Source organism: Oryx dammah, unplaced genomic scaffold (assembly GCF_014754425.2).
Source record: "Oryx dammah isolate SB20612 unplaced genomic scaffold, SCBI_Odam_1.1 HiC_scaffold_24, whole genome shotgun sequence".
Lineage (NCBI taxonomy): Eukaryota > Metazoa > Chordata > Mammalia > Artiodactyla > Bovidae > Oryx > Oryx dammah.
The window spans coordinates 11,474,614-11,492,041 of record NW_024070208.1 but is presented as its reverse complement, the minus strand read 5'-3'; the positions used below and the strand labels follow the sequence as shown (position 1 = coordinate 11,492,041).

General features: G+C 44.1%; 1 protein-coding gene and 1 pseudogene across 1 annotated transcript; both read left to right on the top strand.

The window, feature by feature from the left end:
* LOC120882893 lies at nucleotides 1–3,067 on the top strand (annotated as a pseudogene).
* Nucleotides 3,068–12,227: 9,160 nt separating this feature from the next.
* On the top strand, nucleotides 12,228–16,625 carry LOC120883166 (kelch repeat and BTB domain-containing protein 6). The gene has a single exon (XM_040267164.1). The coding sequence runs from the start codon at nucleotides 12,817–12,819 to the stop codon at nucleotides 14,923–14,925; it is 2,109 nt and encodes a 702-aa protein (XP_040123098.1). The 5' UTR covers nucleotides 12,228–12,816; the 3' UTR covers nucleotides 14,926–16,625.
* The last annotated feature ends 803 nt before the right edge of the window (nucleotides 16,626–17,428 follow it).

Genomic DNA, 17,428 nt, shown 5'->3' with positions numbered 1-17,428 from the left:
ATGCGAGGCCTCTCCTTTGGCACTGGCTGGTCTTGGCACACCCTCAACCACTGGGAGCTATTAAAAGTAAAATACTGCTTGACTCACAAAGGAATTGAGAAACAATGAAGAGCTAGGGCAGCTCGAACAATAAAGCTCTCATCTCCTACACAAGGCCAGCCCTGCAAGACAGGGAGAGGTGACTGTGGCATCTCATGACAGAAAGCAACACAACGTCAAGCAAAATGAAGCAACCCAGAAACATGTTCCAAACAAAGCAAGATAAAACCTCCAGGAAAAAGCCTTAATGAAACAGAGAAAAGTAAAGAAATGATAGAGGTCAAAAACACAATACAAACGGGCAGGTGTGCGTGCTTAATCGCTTCAGTCGTGTCTGACTCCCTGCGACCCCAGGGACTGTAGCCCACCAGGCTCTGTCCATAGGATTTCCCAGGCAAGAATACTGGAGGGGGGTGCCATTTCCTCCTCCAGGGGATCTTCCCAACCCAGGGATCGAACCTGCATCTCTTACATCTCCTGCACTGGCAGGTAGGTTCTTTACCCCTAGTGCCACCTGGGAGGCTCGTATACAAACAGGGACACTGGACATATATAGAAGTCCCCCTTTGGGAGATACTGGTGTTCTGGAGCACCGCAGGGTGGAGATCCACCTACCGGCAGGAGCAAGGTGGCAAGAGTCGGGGGAAGCAAAGATGGCATCCACCGAAAAGAGGAAGAAAAGAAAGAAAAGTAGCAGAAATGAAAGTCAGAGAAAAGAGGGAGAGCAGGAAGATCGCAGCTGCCAGTCTCCATCCCTGGAGTTTCCCAGCAGGCCTCTGCCCCTCAGGCCAACATAGTCAAAGCAGCGAAGTCCTTTTCACAAAAAGCCTGGGCAAAGGGCTGCTTCTGCTCTGGGCCCTGGCACCGGTGGCTCAGCACACCAGCCCTCAGTTTGCTAGAGCTCTGTGTCTCCTGTGTGGTCTGCCGTGCTGGTTTTCAAAATCAGATGTTGTGGGGGCTTCTCTTTCAGGAGCCGGTCTTAAAGGCTGGGGTGTCCAGTGTGGGGTACAAACCCTTCACTCCTCAGTGAGAAGCTCCAGGTGTTGAGATCCTCTCTTTGTGGGTACCCGCGCTGGGGGTGAGGGGCTTATGGTGAGACCATCTCTCCACCTTTCCCACCTGCTTCACTGTGGCTTTTCTTGTTGTTTACCAGGTGTGAAGGGTTTCTCTGCCGGTTTTTAGGTTTCTTTCAGAGGAAATTGTTCCACATAAAGTCGGCGTCTCAAAAAAAATGGTAATAATAAAGGGACTTCCCTACTGGCCGAGTGGTTTAAGAGTCCATCTTCCAATGCAGGGGACACTGGTTCAGTCCCTGGTCAAGGAGTTAAGATTCCATGTGCCATGCAGAGTGGCCAAACATTAAAATAAGAAGAAATTTAAAAGAAATTAAAAATCAATTCAGTGTGTCCATGGGAAGAGGTGAAGTCAGGATTTTCCTATGTAACCATGTTTAATTGGAACCCCTATCACTTCTTTTTGGTTCTTTCTTAGAATTTGCTTCTCTCTGCTTACCCATCAGTTGTCCAGTTCCTGCCTGCTGTCAACTTTGTCCTTAGAGACCTTACCATAATATTTAGAGTTGTTTTCAATTCCTGGACCGATAAATTCCAACATTCCTGCCATATCTGGTTCTTATGTCTCATCAACATGTGGTTTTTGTGGGCAGAGGAGCTGAAGTCATCATCAAATGCGAAAGATTTAAAGCAGATACACAAGTGTCAGCAGTGCAGACAACTGACTGTGTTGCTGTGGATGATGGTGCTGTTGGCAAAACATGTCTTCTGATATCCTACACAACAAACAAATTTCCATCTGAGTATGTACTGACTGTTTTTGACAACTATACAGTCAACAGTTATGATCAGTGGACAGCCATATACTCTTGGACTTTTTGATACTGCAGGGCAAGAGGATGATGACAGATTACGATCTGAGTTGCTGTTGCTAAGTTGCTAAGTCACTTCAGTTGTGTCCGACTCTGTGTGACCCCATAGACGGCAGCCCACCAGGCTCCCCTGTCCCTGGGATTCTCCAGGCAAGGACACTGGAGTGGGTTGCCAGTTCTTCTCCAATGCATGAAAGTGAAAAGTGAAAGGGAAGTCGCTCAGTCCTGTCTGACTCTTCGTGACCCCATGGACTGCAGCCTACCAGGCTCCTCCGTCCATGGGATTTTCCAGGCAAGAGTACTGGAGTGGGGTGCTATCACCTTCTCCAGTGATCTGAGTTACCCACAAACAAATGTAGTTCTAACTTCCCTGGTGGCTCAGATGGTAAAGAATCTGCCTGCAATGTGGAAGACCCAGGTTCGATCCCTGGGTTGGGAAGATCCCCTCGAGAAGGGAATGGCTACCCACTCCAGTATTCTTGCCTGGAGAATCCCATGGGCAGAGGAGCCTGGCTGGCTTCAGTCCATGGAGTCACAAAGTGTTGGACACAACTGAGTGACTAACATTTACCTACTTAGATATATTTCTAGTCTGTCTTCCAGTGGGCCCTTCATCCTCATTTGAAAATGTGAGAGAAAAATGGGTGTGTGGGACTTCTCTGGTGGACCAGTGGCTAAGACTCTGGGCTTCCAATGCATGGGGCCTGGGTTCCATCCCTGGTTGGGGGACTAGATCCATCATGGAACAACTAAGACCCAGCACAGCCAAATGAATAACTGTTTTTTAAAAAGTGAGTGCCAAAGTTAACTCACCACTCCTTTCTTGCTTGTTAGGCCCCAAACTGACCTCAGAGATGACCCCTCTCCTGTTGAGAAACCTGCCAAGAATGAATAGAATCCCATCACCTCAGAGATTGCTGAAAAACTGGCCTGTGTGGCCTGTAGTTTGCCAAGTATGTGGCATGTCCTGTACTCACACAGAAAGGCACAAAAAATGTATTTAACAAAACAATTTTGGCTGCCCTGGAGACTCCAGAACCGAAGAGCAGCCACAGGTGTGTGCTGCGGTCAACAACTCTCCAGGGGTGTTTCTGCATAGCTCGTGTCCAGATGATCCTACAAGCAATGTTTCAATCAAACTAAGGATTACCAGTTAAAATCTGTTTGTGCAATAATAACAAAAACTGCACCTACCTGCATGCACTTATGTGAGACAAGGCCCATAGGTATGGCCTCCTTCCCTCTCTCAATACCAGTGAATTTTGAGTAATCGTGGATTGTCAGAAAAATGATCAGTGCTAGTTTTTGTTTTGTTATTTCCAAAAAGAATTTGTTGCCGTTGCTTTGATTAAAAGCAAGACACACTTGTGATGGCTCTGTAACAGACTGATTTGGGTGGTTGAAGGTGTTCCTGAGTTCCACTCGGGAAAGGAATCTAGAATGTGCGTCTGACTCTCTGCGAGCCCTCCAGGCTCCTCTGTCCATGGGATTCTCCAGGCATGAATACTGGAGTGGGTTGCCATGCCCTCCTCCAGGGAATCTTTTAACCCGGGGATCAAACTCACACCTCCTGTGTCTCTTGCATTGGTAGGCAGATTCTGTACCACTACAGCCGCCTGGGAATCTTGGTGTTTTTTTTTTTCCTTTTCCTGGGGTGTGGGGCAGGAAGTGTGTATAGGATTTGGTTTTATTTAGTCTTGTGTTTTTAATTCATTAACCATTGGACAGCCCTTAAGGGGAGGAGGACGGACTGATTCTACATTCTACTTCCTAAATTTAGTTTAGAAAACTGTTCCCCACATGGTACTCTCAGAAAGGAGTACAGTGAATGCCTCATTTAATAATATAATCCTTGAGGGGAATTCCCAGGCCGTCCAGTGGTTAGGACTTGGTGCTTTCACTGCTGTGGGCCCCGGATTCTATCCCCGGCCGGTGGAACTAAGATATATTAATATATACTCTGTGAAAGTTGCCTTTTCTCTTGGCCCTTAAGCAGGTCCAGTGTTTAATGAAACTTACGAAAGTGGGGAGAAGCTGTCTTGCTCCTCCCGTTTTAGGATGCACTATATATGTGTCTGTAGCTCTCAAGGAAATTTGTTTGCCATTAGCTGATTTTTAAAGTTACTTTCTTTCTTCACTGATAAATGTAGAAAATGTCGTGCCTTTTGAAATACACAAAATGGATTGAGTGAAAGTGACAGTTGCTCAGTCATGTCCGACTCTTTGGAGCCCATGGGCTGTACAGTCCTTGGAATTCTCCAGGCCAGAGTACTGGAGTGGGTAGCCTTTCCCTTCTCCAGGGGATCTTCCCAACCCAGGGATCAAACCCAGGTCTCCCACATTGCAGGTGGATTCTTTAGCAGCTGAGCCACAAGAGAAGTCCAAATGGATTGAGTATACAATTAAAATACACTTTCTCCCCTGGTCCAAAAAAAATATGTGGTTTGGCCTTTACAATTGTTCCTCGATAGCCAGACTTGACGTGCTAGGTAAAAGGCACTGCTGTAAGTAGGCCTGCAGTAGTGTGGTGGCCAGGTGGGGCAGGGGAGGTCCTACTGGTCACGATGAGGTTTGAGCCTTCTAGGTCACCTAGATCCCTCAGCTGTGAGCTTCAAATGTTTTGATTTTTTTTTTTTTTTAACTGTCTTCCTCCCCCTTAGGGTGATCTTCCCTGGTGGTTCAGATGGTAGAGTCCCTGCTCCCCTCCCCGCCCCCCCACCCCCCACCCCAACTCCAGTATCCTCATCTGGAGAATTCCTTGGACACAGGAGCCCGGCAGGCTCCAGCCCATGGAGTTTGCAGAGGTGGACACGACTGAGCGACCTTCGCTTCTTCCCCGTAGATCGGACTGAGTGGGCTGGAGCCGTGTAGTTCCTTTTTCCCACGTGAAGGCTGTGGTTAAGTGGAGTTGGTTACTTCTCCTCCCCTAGGTGAGGCTCTTATAAGACCCCAGCAGACTAGGCTCTGATTTAACTAATTTCTCCTGGGGGCAGGCCTCATTAAGAGAGAGCCCTGGGGTATTTAAGGACAGGTTCCATTTCCCCTCACCCTTGGGAAGTATGAGGGGATTGTTCTCCCATGTTTACTGTGAAAACTCTCAAGCTGTGGGAGTCAGAGGCACCCCTGCTTTGACTGGATTCTCTGGCGTTTTTAAACTCTACAGTTATCCACACTGAGCATCTAGAAATTTAGCAACTGTATCTCGAGTCTTCCGACGTCAGCACCGGTTCCTGCCTCGGCCCCTACTGCTGGCTCTGTGCTCGGGTAAGCCAGCAGTCCGTGTTTTTGCCTCTCCAGACTTGGGGAGGGAGCGTGCCCTGTGTCCTCCCTTCCCTCCAGGATCCAAGAAGAGTTGTTGATTTTCAGTCCATTCAGCCTTTTAATTGTTATTAGGGCAGAGTGGTGACTTCTAGGCTCTTAACTGAGAAATGGGAATGGTTTTCCTTTTTTTTTTTTTTTTTTGCTTGCGGTTTGGAATGTTCTATCAGAACCTAGAAGGGAGGGCTTGGGGGTTTGGGGGAGCATACTTCGCTCTTCTTTTAGTTGCTGGAGAAAATACTGAGCTGCCACCCTCCCAGCTGAGCACGTGAAGGGGACCCCGGAAGGAATAAGCCTCTGCCTCTTCCCAGGGTGACTGTTTTGCAGTTTTTTAGACTGTGAAACATAAAGTACATGTTGTGCTCCGTGTAGGTTTGTAGCAGTATTGTTGGTTAGGACACAGTGTAAAATCTCCTCCATTTGGGTTCAAGATTGGTCTCTTTTTTTCCGGAAGACTGAATCTCCAATTTGGAGTTCATGTAGGGGCTGTGGTGGGAAAGGAAACCTATCCTGTTGATGATAAATAAGAGTGTAGTTAATAAAACAGTATTTAAGGATAGATAGTTTAAAAAAATTTTTATCGGCGTATAGTTGATTTATAATGTTAGTCTCAGATGTATAGCAAAGTGATTCGGTTATACATATATAACTTCAGATTCTTTTCCTATGTAGCTTATTTTCCAAATAGGTTGTAGTAGCATTCTCTGTGCTATACAATAGGGCCTTGTTAGTTATATATCTATTTTATATACGTGTGTGTGCTTAGTCACTCAGTCGTGTCTGGCCCTTTGCGACCTCGTGGACAGTAGCTCCAGGCTCCTCTGTTGATGAAATTTTCTAGGCAGGAGTACTGGATTGGTTTCCCATTTCCTACACCAGGGAATCTTCTGACCCAGAGATGGAATCCAAGTCTCTTGTGTCTGCTGCGTTGGCAGTCAGACTTTTCGCCACTAGCACCACCTATAGTACTGTGTATAAATTGATCCTAAGCTTCTAATTTATTCCTCCTTCCTCCCACCTTTCCCCTTTAGTAACCATTAGCTTGTTTTCAAAATCTGTGAGTCGGTTTCTGTTTTGGAGATAAGTTCATTTGTATAATTTTTTACAGTTAGATTCCACATATTTGTCTTTGTCTCACTTCACTTAGTATGATAGTTTTCAGGTCCATCCATGTTGCTGCAAATGGCACTATTTCATTCTTTTTTGTGGCTGAGTAATATTTTATTGACTAGGTATACCACATCACCTTTATCCATCCTTTGTCTATGGACATTTAGGTGGCTTCCATGTCTTGGCTTTTAAAGGTAGTGCTGCAGTGAACATTGGGGTACATGTATCTTTTCGAATTATGGTTTCCTCTGGATATACACCCAGGAGTGGGATTGCTGGATCATATGGTCACTCTATTTTTAATTTTAAAGGAACTTCCATCCTGTTTCCATGGTGCTTGTACCAATTTACACTCCCATTAACAGAGTAGGAGGGTTCTCTTTTCTGCACACTCTCTCCAGCATTTATTGTTTATAGACTTTTGATGCTAGTCATTCTGACCAATGTGAAGTGATATAAGGATAGATACTAGATTAGATCAAATTAGGGTCACTTAAGTTTCAGAAGAGGTAAGAAATCTTCATTGACCTGAAGTATTTTTTCATAAGACACAATTATTCATAAGGGAATAATCAGTGTTGCCTGGAAGGGGAAGGATTTGAGGATCACTAGGACCAAGTGCAAGATTTGGAGTAGGTTGGGTGCCTCAGGTAGTTTGGCTAGTTTGAATTTAAGAGCACAGTTGGTCTGCTTTATTTTTCTAGAGGATGGAGGGTGGTGGAAGTACTTGTTGAATATCCTGAGTAACCTGACTGTTGAAGTGAGTTCCTTTGTCACTAGAGAGGAAGAAAGGGGCCCCCATATATGGAAAATGCTTTCTGGTACCAGCTTAGTTACAGTTGCAGTAGTCTGTTTACAGGAAAAAAAAAAAAAAAGCTTATAACCATCCCCCAAACAAAGATATACATGTCCTTCTTTTTTGTGTATAGAAAGGGAAAAGGGTAATGAGTAACTGAGGGGTCCAGAGGTGGGAGAAGAGGTTAGAGTTCTTTAGATTTCAAACCACTAATGTGGAAATAGAGTCCACTGTTTAGTGGGTCAGTGTTGTTTTCTTTGTTGTGGCATAGAAGGCAGAGGCAATCGTGCAAAAACAAGGGGTTGGGCTCAGCAATAGCTACCTAATCCCAGAAACTCTCAGGGTTGTCTTTTGGTCTCAGGGAAGGGGTCTTTTTTCTGTTTTTATTTTTTTTAAATTTTATTTGTTTACTTTACGATACTGTATTGGTTTTGCCATACATTGACATGAATCCCCCACAGGTCTTTTTTTCTCTTTAAATTGTTACTGAAGTATAGTTGCTTTACAGCAGCTTCCCTGGTGGCTAAGTGGTAAAGAATCTGCCTGCCAATGAAGGAGACGCTGATTCGATCCCTGGGTTGGGAAGATCCCCCGGAGAAGGAAATGGCAACACACTTCAGTATTCTTGCCTGGAGAATCCCATGGACACAGGAGCCTGATGGGCTACAGTCCATGGGGTGGCAAAAGAGTCAGAGACAACTGAATGACTCAACACAACAACATAGCTGCTTGACAGCGTTGTGTTAGTTTCTGTATGTCCACTCTTTTTTAGATTTTCCTTCTCACTTACATCACCACAGAGCTATAAAACAATAGCTAGCAATAAAATCAAACCAAGAGATGACAACCCCCCTCCCCCAAACCAAATTCAAATCCTTCCCATGCTACTGTGGACACTTGTCTGGAGTACATGGATCAGGAGCTGGACTCCAGCGTAAACCACTTCAGGGACACTGCACTGAGGCTCAGAAAGCCTCAGGACCTGGGTGGAGCAGATGGGGGCCTAGAGATGGATTTCCAGTTCCATTTCAGTAATGGCACCAAAGTGTCATCAAAGACAAAAACCAAACAAGGTGGTCAAATGGCAAAGAATCTGCCTGCAATGCAGGAGACCTGGGTTCAGTCTCTGGGTTGGGAAGATTCCCTGGAGAAGGGAATGGCTACTCACTCCAGTATTTGCCTAGAGAATTCCATGGACAGAGGAGCCTGGCAGAGTATGGTCCACAGAGTCACAGAAGAGTTGGACACAACTGAGAGACTAACACAATGGCACCAAACTGTCAAAGACAAAAGCCAAACAAGTAAGGAAACTGAGTTTATTCACACTGTTGCCATTATGGAGAACAATTTGGATCCAAAACAGGGTGAGTTTGCCTTAGATTTTTTTTTTTATAGGGAGGATATAGACAAATTATAGAGTGGTTTACAGTTAGAATTGCTTTAATAACTTGGGGATGTCTTGGTCAGCTGACTAGGAAACATGTATCTTGGTGTCTAGCTACTTTGGGTTCATTACTTTTTTTTTTGGCTGCACTGCAGGGCTTGTGGGATCTTAGTTCCCTGACCAGGGGTCAAACCCACGCCCCAGCGAGCTGAGTCCAGTGGTTAACCGGATCACCAAGGAGTCCTCCCCCTGGGTGGTGCCCTTCTAATCTCAGTTAATCATTAAGACATCATTAAGACAAAGGACTGGGAGACAGAGACCTGTGTTTGGCCTTGTTGGTAGGTTCAGGAAAAAATGGAAAGGTCTGTGTTTAACCTTCTCACAGGTGCCTGAGGGAATCTTCTGTGAGCCTTATGGTAGTCGTGAGAAAGAGTGGACAATTACTCTAATATGAGTCATGTGGGAAAAGATGGTTTACTGTGGTTGCTGCTCAATCACCAAGTCGTGTCCGACTCTTTGTGACCCCATAGACTGCAGCATGCCAGGCTTCCCTGTCCTTCGCTGTCTTCCAGAGTTTGCTCAAATTCATGTCCACTGAGTCAGTGATGCCATCCAACCATCTCATCTTCTGTCACCCTATTCTCCTCCTGCCCTCAATCTTTCCCAGTACCAGGGTCTCTTCCAATGAGTTGGCTCTTGCTGTGGTTACCTATTTCCGATCACAAAATGGCAGGATGATTTCCAGGGGGTGGGAGAAATTGAAGATGTTTCTTAATTATCAATGTTTTTCTGTGGTACAGGGATTAGGTATAACCTTCCACACTGTCAGTTTCAAGGTGAATTTTTTTTCATTATGATCTAGTTGTTTTGGTAGTATTTGTTGAAAAGATTGTCCTTTCCCCATTGAATCTGTTGCTGCCAATGCTGCTGGATTTCCCAGGCAAGAATACTGGACTGGGTTGCCATTTCCTTCTTTAATACTGGAGTGGACTGCCATGCCCTCCTCCAGGGGATCTTCCCAACCCAGGGATCGAACCCAGATCTCCCTCATTGCAGGCAGCTTTGTCACCGTCTGAGCCACCAGGAAGCCCTGTTGCAAAGACTTTTCTTTCCCCACTGAATTTGTTGCTGCCAATGCTGTGTTTCTAAAATTAACACTTCAGTTCCTCAGTTGCATTAACCACACTTCAAGTGTTTAAGAGCCACATGTGGCTCATGGCTACCAGAATGGATAACACAGAAACAGGACATTTTTATCATCACAGAAAATTTTATTGAACAATACTGCTATAGGCCATATAGCACAGTGTCTAATAAATATTTTGCTTTGTGTGAAAAGCAATCAAAAGCAAATAACACTGTTAAAGGCATATATGAAAAAGTTAAAACTTGATGACTGAGCACAATTTATTTTGAGGATTTTACAGTGAGGAACTCCGGGAGATAGTGAAGGACAGGGAAGCCTGGCATGCTGCAGTCATGGGGTCACAAAGAGTCAGACGTGACTGAGCTACTGAGTAATAACAACAATAATGAGGCATGGAGAAGGAAATGGCAACCCACTCCAGTATTCTTGCCTGGGGAATCCCATGGTCTGAAGAGCCTGGTGGGCCACATTCCGTGGGGGTTGCAAAGGGTTGGACACAATTTAGCAACTAAACAACAACATAGTGAGGCAATGTTGACAAACACAAATATAAAAACACTTTTGTAAAGCATACATTAGACCAGACTAATTCAAAGGATGTTTGGGCATGTATGATGCTGAGCTCTTAGGAGCTGGCTCAGTACAAAGTCTCTTTGTTAAGTATTTTTATTTAAAATTCTCCATAATAACTAGAATTCCAGAATCTTTAATTTGGGGATGGTAGTGAAAGGAGCTGTATTGGACTAGTTATGAGCATTTCTATGAAGAGAATTAATGAAAATACTTTAGCAATACTTCCAGAACAGGAAACAGACTTTATGAGACCACCAAAGCATCTATTAATATTCTTGATTTGCATATTTGAGAGAATTCATACCTACTGCTCTCTGGCACCACAACTGAACAACCTTGTAGATATTGCTAGATGTTTAAAATATGATCAGATCCTTCAGAATTTTTTTCCAGAGAGGCAAGTTTAAAGGCTGTACACTATAAAATCCAAAACACTGACAATACCAAATGCTAGGGAAGATGTGGAACAATAGGCTGCTGTTGCTAAGTCACTTCAGTCGTGTCCAACTCTGTGCTACCCCATAGATGGCAGCCCACTAGGCTCCTCTGTCCCTGGGATTCTCCAGGCAAGAATACTGAAGCGGGTTGCCATTTCCTTCTCCAGTGAATGAAAGTGAAAAGTGAAAGTGAAGTTGCTTAGTCATGCCCGACTCTTAGCGACCGCATGGACTGCAGCCTACCAGGCTCCTCCGTCCATGGGATTTTCCAGGCAAGAGTACTGGAGTGGGGTGCCAGAATGTTTATTAATTGCTGGTGGGAATGCAAAACAGTAGAGCCACCACCTTTGAAAACATTTTCACACTTTCTTACAAAGTTAAACGTAGTATTAGCGTGTGACCCAGCAGTCACACTCCTTGGTGTATAAAGATGAGTTGAAAACATGTCCATGCAGAAACCAGCACGAGTGTTTATAGCAGTTTTATTCACAACTGCAAAAATTCAAAGCAAACAAAATGCCATTTAGTAGGTGAATGGATAAGTATAAACTGGTATACAATGAAATATTATTCAATGAAAAGAAATAACTATCAAGCCATGAAAAGACATTTGAAAAACCCTGCAGGTTTAAGCTTTTTTTTTTTTTAATAAATAGATTTTAAAATCAGATTTTAAGGTTTATTAGAAAATTCAATAGAAAGCTTTATTAATCTGAATGAATATTGCTAAGTGAAAGAATATATATTCCAACTGCATGATATTCTGGAAAAGGTAGAACCAGACAATAAGAAAATTAATGGTTCCGAAGGGCTGGGAGGCAAGGAGAGGGAGGCATAAGTAGGTTGAACAGAGGATTTTTTAAGATTGTGAAACTGTTCTATTATTGTCATGATAGGTACATGACATACATTTATGACATACATGTACACCATACATACATGTAAATGACATGCATGTTATATAGATACATGACATGCCTGTACAACACAGAGTAAATCCTAATATAAACTACGTTTTAATTAATGATAGATCACTGTAAGTTCATAACTTTTAACAAGGGCATACACTAATGTAAGATGTTGTAAACAGGTGAAACAGAGGGGGTGGAGTATATGAGAGCTTCCTATTGGATTTTCTAGTAAACCTAAGACTGGTCTTAAAAATCTATTTGTTAAAAGCAAAACCAAAAAAACTTAAAAGGTATCTCTGCAGAAACCTGTAGGGTTTTTCAAATTTCCCCACAGGCTCATGGTCTCAAATGAGAGGGTGCTTCATTCTTCATGAACGCTAGAAGAAAAGCTAAAACTCATTAAGCCTTTATATCATGGGTACTGCGTATAAAAGTACATTACTCTGCTAATCAACAAATATTTATTTAAAGCAAGGAGAGCCAACCTACGCGATTTAACGCGTATATCACCTACGCGATTTATGCGTGTATCATCTACGCAATTTAGTTCGATCGTCATACAATGCTATGAGGTACCACTGCCATTAACGTTTTTAAAAAACAAGCGGCAGCTCTGAGAGAAGCCAGACAACTGATAAATACAACAACGGGCATTTTTAGTCTGAATTCCAAACCCAAAGTTCGAAACCATAAAACCGAACGGAATAGAATTAACCATTTCTAACTCCCCGTCATCCGAAACAATGAACGGGAGACAAATCTCGCGATGCTATTGAAGCTACTACTACTCCCGATATGCAAAGCGGTTTTCGTGCCGCAACCTGTGCCGCAGCAGGTGCCGCAGCCTGTGCCGCAGAGTCCGCGGGGTCCCGGCATGCCTCGAGGCGCGAAAGGCAATCTGGGAGCCGTAGTTCTCCTGGATGCCTACTGGTGGTGCCGGCGCGGCGGCGGCGGATCGCTCGCTTCCAGCCAGTAGGTCCTCTGAGGGCGAGCTGAGGCGGAAAGGGCGTGGAACTGGAACCCGGTGAGTTGGACGCGGTCTACGCGATCGAGGGAGGCGGCACCACGGCAGTGGGCTGACTCAAATAAATGGACCCGTGCTGCAGTCTCTCCGGAGACACCGCGGTCTTAGCGTCAGCGAGAAGAGGGTGAGGAGGCGCCAGAACCTGGTCCTTGCACCCGTTCTCATCCTTCGCTCTCCGCCGCTCTCTCCACCATGCAGTCCCGGGAAGAAGCTTCGCGTTCTCGCCGCCTCGCCAGTCCCCGCGGCGGGAAGCGCCCCAAAAGGGTTCACAAACCCACGGTTTCAGCTTTTTTCACGGGCCCGGAGGAGCTGAAGGACACGGGCCATTCTGCAGCTCTGCTGGCCCAGCTCAAGTCCTTCTACGATGCGCGGCTGCTCTGCGATGTGACCATCGAGGTGGTCACCCCCGGCAGCGGGCCCGGCACGGGCCGCCTCTTCCCCTGCAACCGTAACGTGCTGGCGGCCGCGTGTCCCTACTTCAAGAGCATGTTCACCGGCGGCATGTACGAGAGCCATCAGAAGAACGTGACCATGCACGACGTGGACGCCGAGTCCTTCGAGGTGCTGGTCGATTACTGCTACACCGGTCGCGTGTCCCTGAGTGAATCGAACGTGGAGCGCCTTTATGCAGCCTCCGACATGCTGCAGCTGGAGTACGTGCGGGAAGCCTGTGCCTCCTTCCTAGCCCGCCGCCTTGACCTGGCCAACTGCACGGCCATCTTCAAGTTTGCTGATGCCTTCGGCCATCGCAAGCTGCGATCACAGGCCCAGTCCTTTATAGCCCACAACTTCAAGCAGCTCAGCCAGATGAGTCCAATTCGCGAAGAGTCCCTGGCAGATCTGACCCTGGCCCAGCTGCTGACCGTCCTGCGCCTGGACAGTCTCAACATCGAGCACGAGCAAACCGTGTGTCATGTGGCGGTGCAGTGGTTGGAGGCGGCTCCCAAGGAGCGGGGTCCCAGCGCTGCAGAAGTCTTCAAGTGTGTCCGCTGGACCTACTTCACTGACGAAGATCGGGGCTACGTGGAAGAGCTGCTGACCAACACCGTGGTGAAGAAGTACTGCCTGGACCTTGTTGAAGGGGCCCGGCAGATGCGGTATGGTGACACATTGTGCAAGTCTCTGGTGCCCAAGCCAGAGAGCAGCGGTGGCAGCAGTGGCAGCGGCGTTGTTAGCTGCGTTGCTTGTGGTGGTGGCGGCGGTGGCAGCAGCAGTGTCGTTAGCATTGTTCTTGGCGGCGGAAGCAGCAGCTCCGTTGTGCCGATGGCTGATTATCCACCTCAGAGGCTAGGTGTGTATGCAAAGAAGATGGTGATCTTCTTTGGCCATCCCAGAGATCCCTTTCTGTGCTGTGACCCATACTCGGGGGACATTTACAAAGTGCCATCACCTCTGACCTGCCTTGCTCACACTAGGACTGTGACCACCTTAGCTGTCTGTGTCTCTCCAGACCATGACATCTATCTGGCCGCCCAGCCCAGGAAGGATCTCTGGGTGTATAAACCAGCCCAGAATAGTTGGCAGCAGCTTGCTGACCGCCTGCTCTGCCGGGAGGGCATGGACGTGGCATACCTCAATGGCCACATCTACATCTTGGGTGGGCGGGACCCCATTACCGGCATCAAACTGAAGGAGGTGGAGTGCTACAGTGTCCAGAGAAACCAGTGGGCGCTGGTGGCTCCGCTGCCCCATTCCTTTATTTCCTTTGACCTGATGGTCATTCAGAACTATCTGTACGCTCTCAACAGTAAGCGCATGTTCTGCTTTGATCCCAGCCACAATATGTGGCTGAAGTGCGTTTCTCTGAAGCGCAATGACTTTCAGGAAGCCTGTGTCTTCAACGATGAGATCTACTGCATCTGCGACATCCCCGTCATGAAGGTGTACAATCCAGTCAGAGGAGAGTGGAGGCAGATTAATAACATCCCCTTGGTGTCAGAGACTAACAACTACCGGATTATCAATCATGGCCAAAAGCTGTTGCTGATCACCTCACGCACCCCGCAGTGGAAGAAGAACCGGGTGACCGTGTATGAATACGATGTTAGGGGTGACCAGTGGATTAATATAGGTACCACATTAGGCCTGTTCCAGTTCGATTCTAACTTTTTTTGCCTCTCAGCTCGCGTTTATCCTTCCTGTCTTGAACCCGGTCAGAGTTTTCTCACTGAGGAGGAAGAAGTACCTAGTGAATCCAGCACTGAGTGGGATTTAGGTGGGTTCAGTGAGCTGGATTCTGAATCAGGGAGCTCAAGCTCTTTATCTGATGATGATTTGTGGGTTCAGGTAGCCCCTCAGTGAAATGCACAGCAGAATGTGTTACAGATAAAGTGAAACACTAAGGTATTTTTACTGCTTTGGAAAGTATCTTAAAGAGATACCCTTTCTCTTTGCTGGAAGGAAAAAAAAAAAGAGTTGATTAATTTCAAGTTTGGCTTAGAAAGGGTATTGTTTGAAATAGTAATATAATATCACATTGCAGAATTTAAACATCTTTAAAAGAAATCAACCTATTTAATAATTTACTGTTCTAAAAGTCCAGTGTGGACTTGTTTGGTATGTTTATGTTTGACAATATAAGTTAATTGTAATCAGTAGTCTTCTATGATTAAATCTTACATTGTCTTGTGCCACAAGTGTTTCAACTTGAATTTTAATTTCTACACTAAAAAACTGATTGGATAGGAATTATGAGGGTGGGAAAGCATATATTTTCCTTCAGAGCAGTGTAGTAGATTCCCAAAACTTTAAAGTAGTGGGTTTTTACAAAATGTGTTCTAACAAATATAGTCTGCTAAGTTTTATTTCTGTTTTCTCCTCTTTTGTGGAAAAAAAATTATATATATGTTTAATGTGACTAAATGGTGATTTCACTTGTGACAATGTATAGAATGGTCATAAACTTACCGAAAGTACAAACAAAAAAACATGATTCTCTTTGAACAGAAATTTCAGTTTAAATCTGTAACATAACATATATTTGCAAATAGCAATTTTCCATCTAAAAAAATTCCATTCTAATAGTGTCACCAATTATCTAAAAATCTTAAAAAAAAACAACTAACTTGCTTTGTAGGTTCATATTTTAAATCTATACTTGACAAATGCTTCATTGAATCAGAGGAATAATCCTTTTTTTCACTGGACATGATTGTGAAAATTTTTATCCGTTGTCTTTAAAAGTTTATGTGATTCTTAAAATATTTTTGCTGTATAGTTTTGGTGTTTATCTTAGATTTGTCAACAAGGTGTGATTATTCTTTACTGTTTTGTGAGTAATATTGGTTTTGAAAGTATATACCGGTTAAGAACAGTATTTTATTGAAATCAGTAGTTATTGTGTCTATCAACTCTCAAAATCAAGTGCCAGCAAAGAATTTTCAAACTTTAAGTCGTGTATAGAATTGTTTTGTGTAGCACTGAAAAATTCTGTCAGTTTTGTAAGTCGCTAAATGTTATTATCAGCTTAAAGGTATTTTTCTATTAAAAGTTTACAGTTAAATAACATAAGTGGATGATAGCATTTGGGGCCAGTAGTGAAAGTATATTTCATCTAAAATATTTCTCTATGCAGTGGTGTACGAGGCTATTTTATTATGGTATTTGTACCTGTCCTGTGTTTCTCTATGAACCCTGCTTCGGTCTTTGTTTCTGTCAACATATGTAAGGGAAAGAAAATCCAGAAACAGAGAATAAATGACACAAAACTTACATTGTTAAATACAACAAAATGTAAGTGCTTACTTCTGGAGGTTTTGTTGGATGTAATTGTCATGATACATACACATGATCAGTGACCAAATGCTTATGATGTATAACTTTTTCTACACGCAGTCAGAATTTTCTCTCTGAATCTTCATTCAGTGACATGCTAATTCCTCTTCTGTTTTTTCCCCAGTGACAGAGTGCTAACATTTCTTACACTCTGGCAGAGAGTACAGAGGAATGCAATCTTTCTGGTAGGGAATGGAATTTTTTATTGAAATACCATAGGATGAAAACAGAAAGAGGAAGACATAAAAGGTATTTTTGTTTTTTTTTACAAGTTGTTCTTAGACATTTTAATGAGCTGTTTGAAGATTCTAGAAGACATTCCTGTTCAACATTTTTAGTAAAGATGCTCACTTTTCCAACCAGTATGTGTTCCTTCAGAAGGGCAAACGTGCTTTTGGTTGCCTTCAGAAGGGCAAACCTGCTTTGAGTTGCTTAAGGCTAAATTTTGTTTCATTTGACGTCAGGGTTTTTCTGGGTACTGTCCTTAACACAAAGCTGTTTATCCATAGGATTATTTTTTGGCCAACTTTTTTTTTTTGCTAGTTACTTCTTGTTGATAGCTTTTCCTTTTATCAGGTTGAAATAAAACAATGATGATCTCAACCAGGTCTTAATTCTGCAGAATTAAGATATGCAACTGATTGATAAAAAACATGTTTTCTACTTGTCATTTTCAACCTTTGATTTAAAGCCTAAGCTAAATAGTGGTGATATCTTGGTTTACAAAGAGGTTTTCCTGGGAATAACTTTGGTTTTGTGCTATATTTGTGAACTAGAGAATAGTTGTTAATCATTATTTTATGGATAAGTGATTTGTATGTGATTAGTTACAATAAAACATACTAGAATCCAGGGTTTTCTGACTTTTCAATTCATTGTGTTCTGCTAAGTGTATAAAACCCTTGCTTGTACAGTGAATGGCAACTAGCAGTGTTGAAATCTATTCTTAACAGGAAAGTACCCTTGTCCCTGTTTTCCAATTAATCAGCACATCTTTTGGTAAATATGTTTATAGGCCTGCTCTTTGTAA

Excerpts from the sequence above, each read along its gene's own strand:
- LOC120883166 (XM_040267164.1), top strand. The coding sequence starts at position 12,817 with ATGCAGTCCCGGGAAGAAGCTTCGCGTTCTCGCCGCCTCGCCAGTCCC.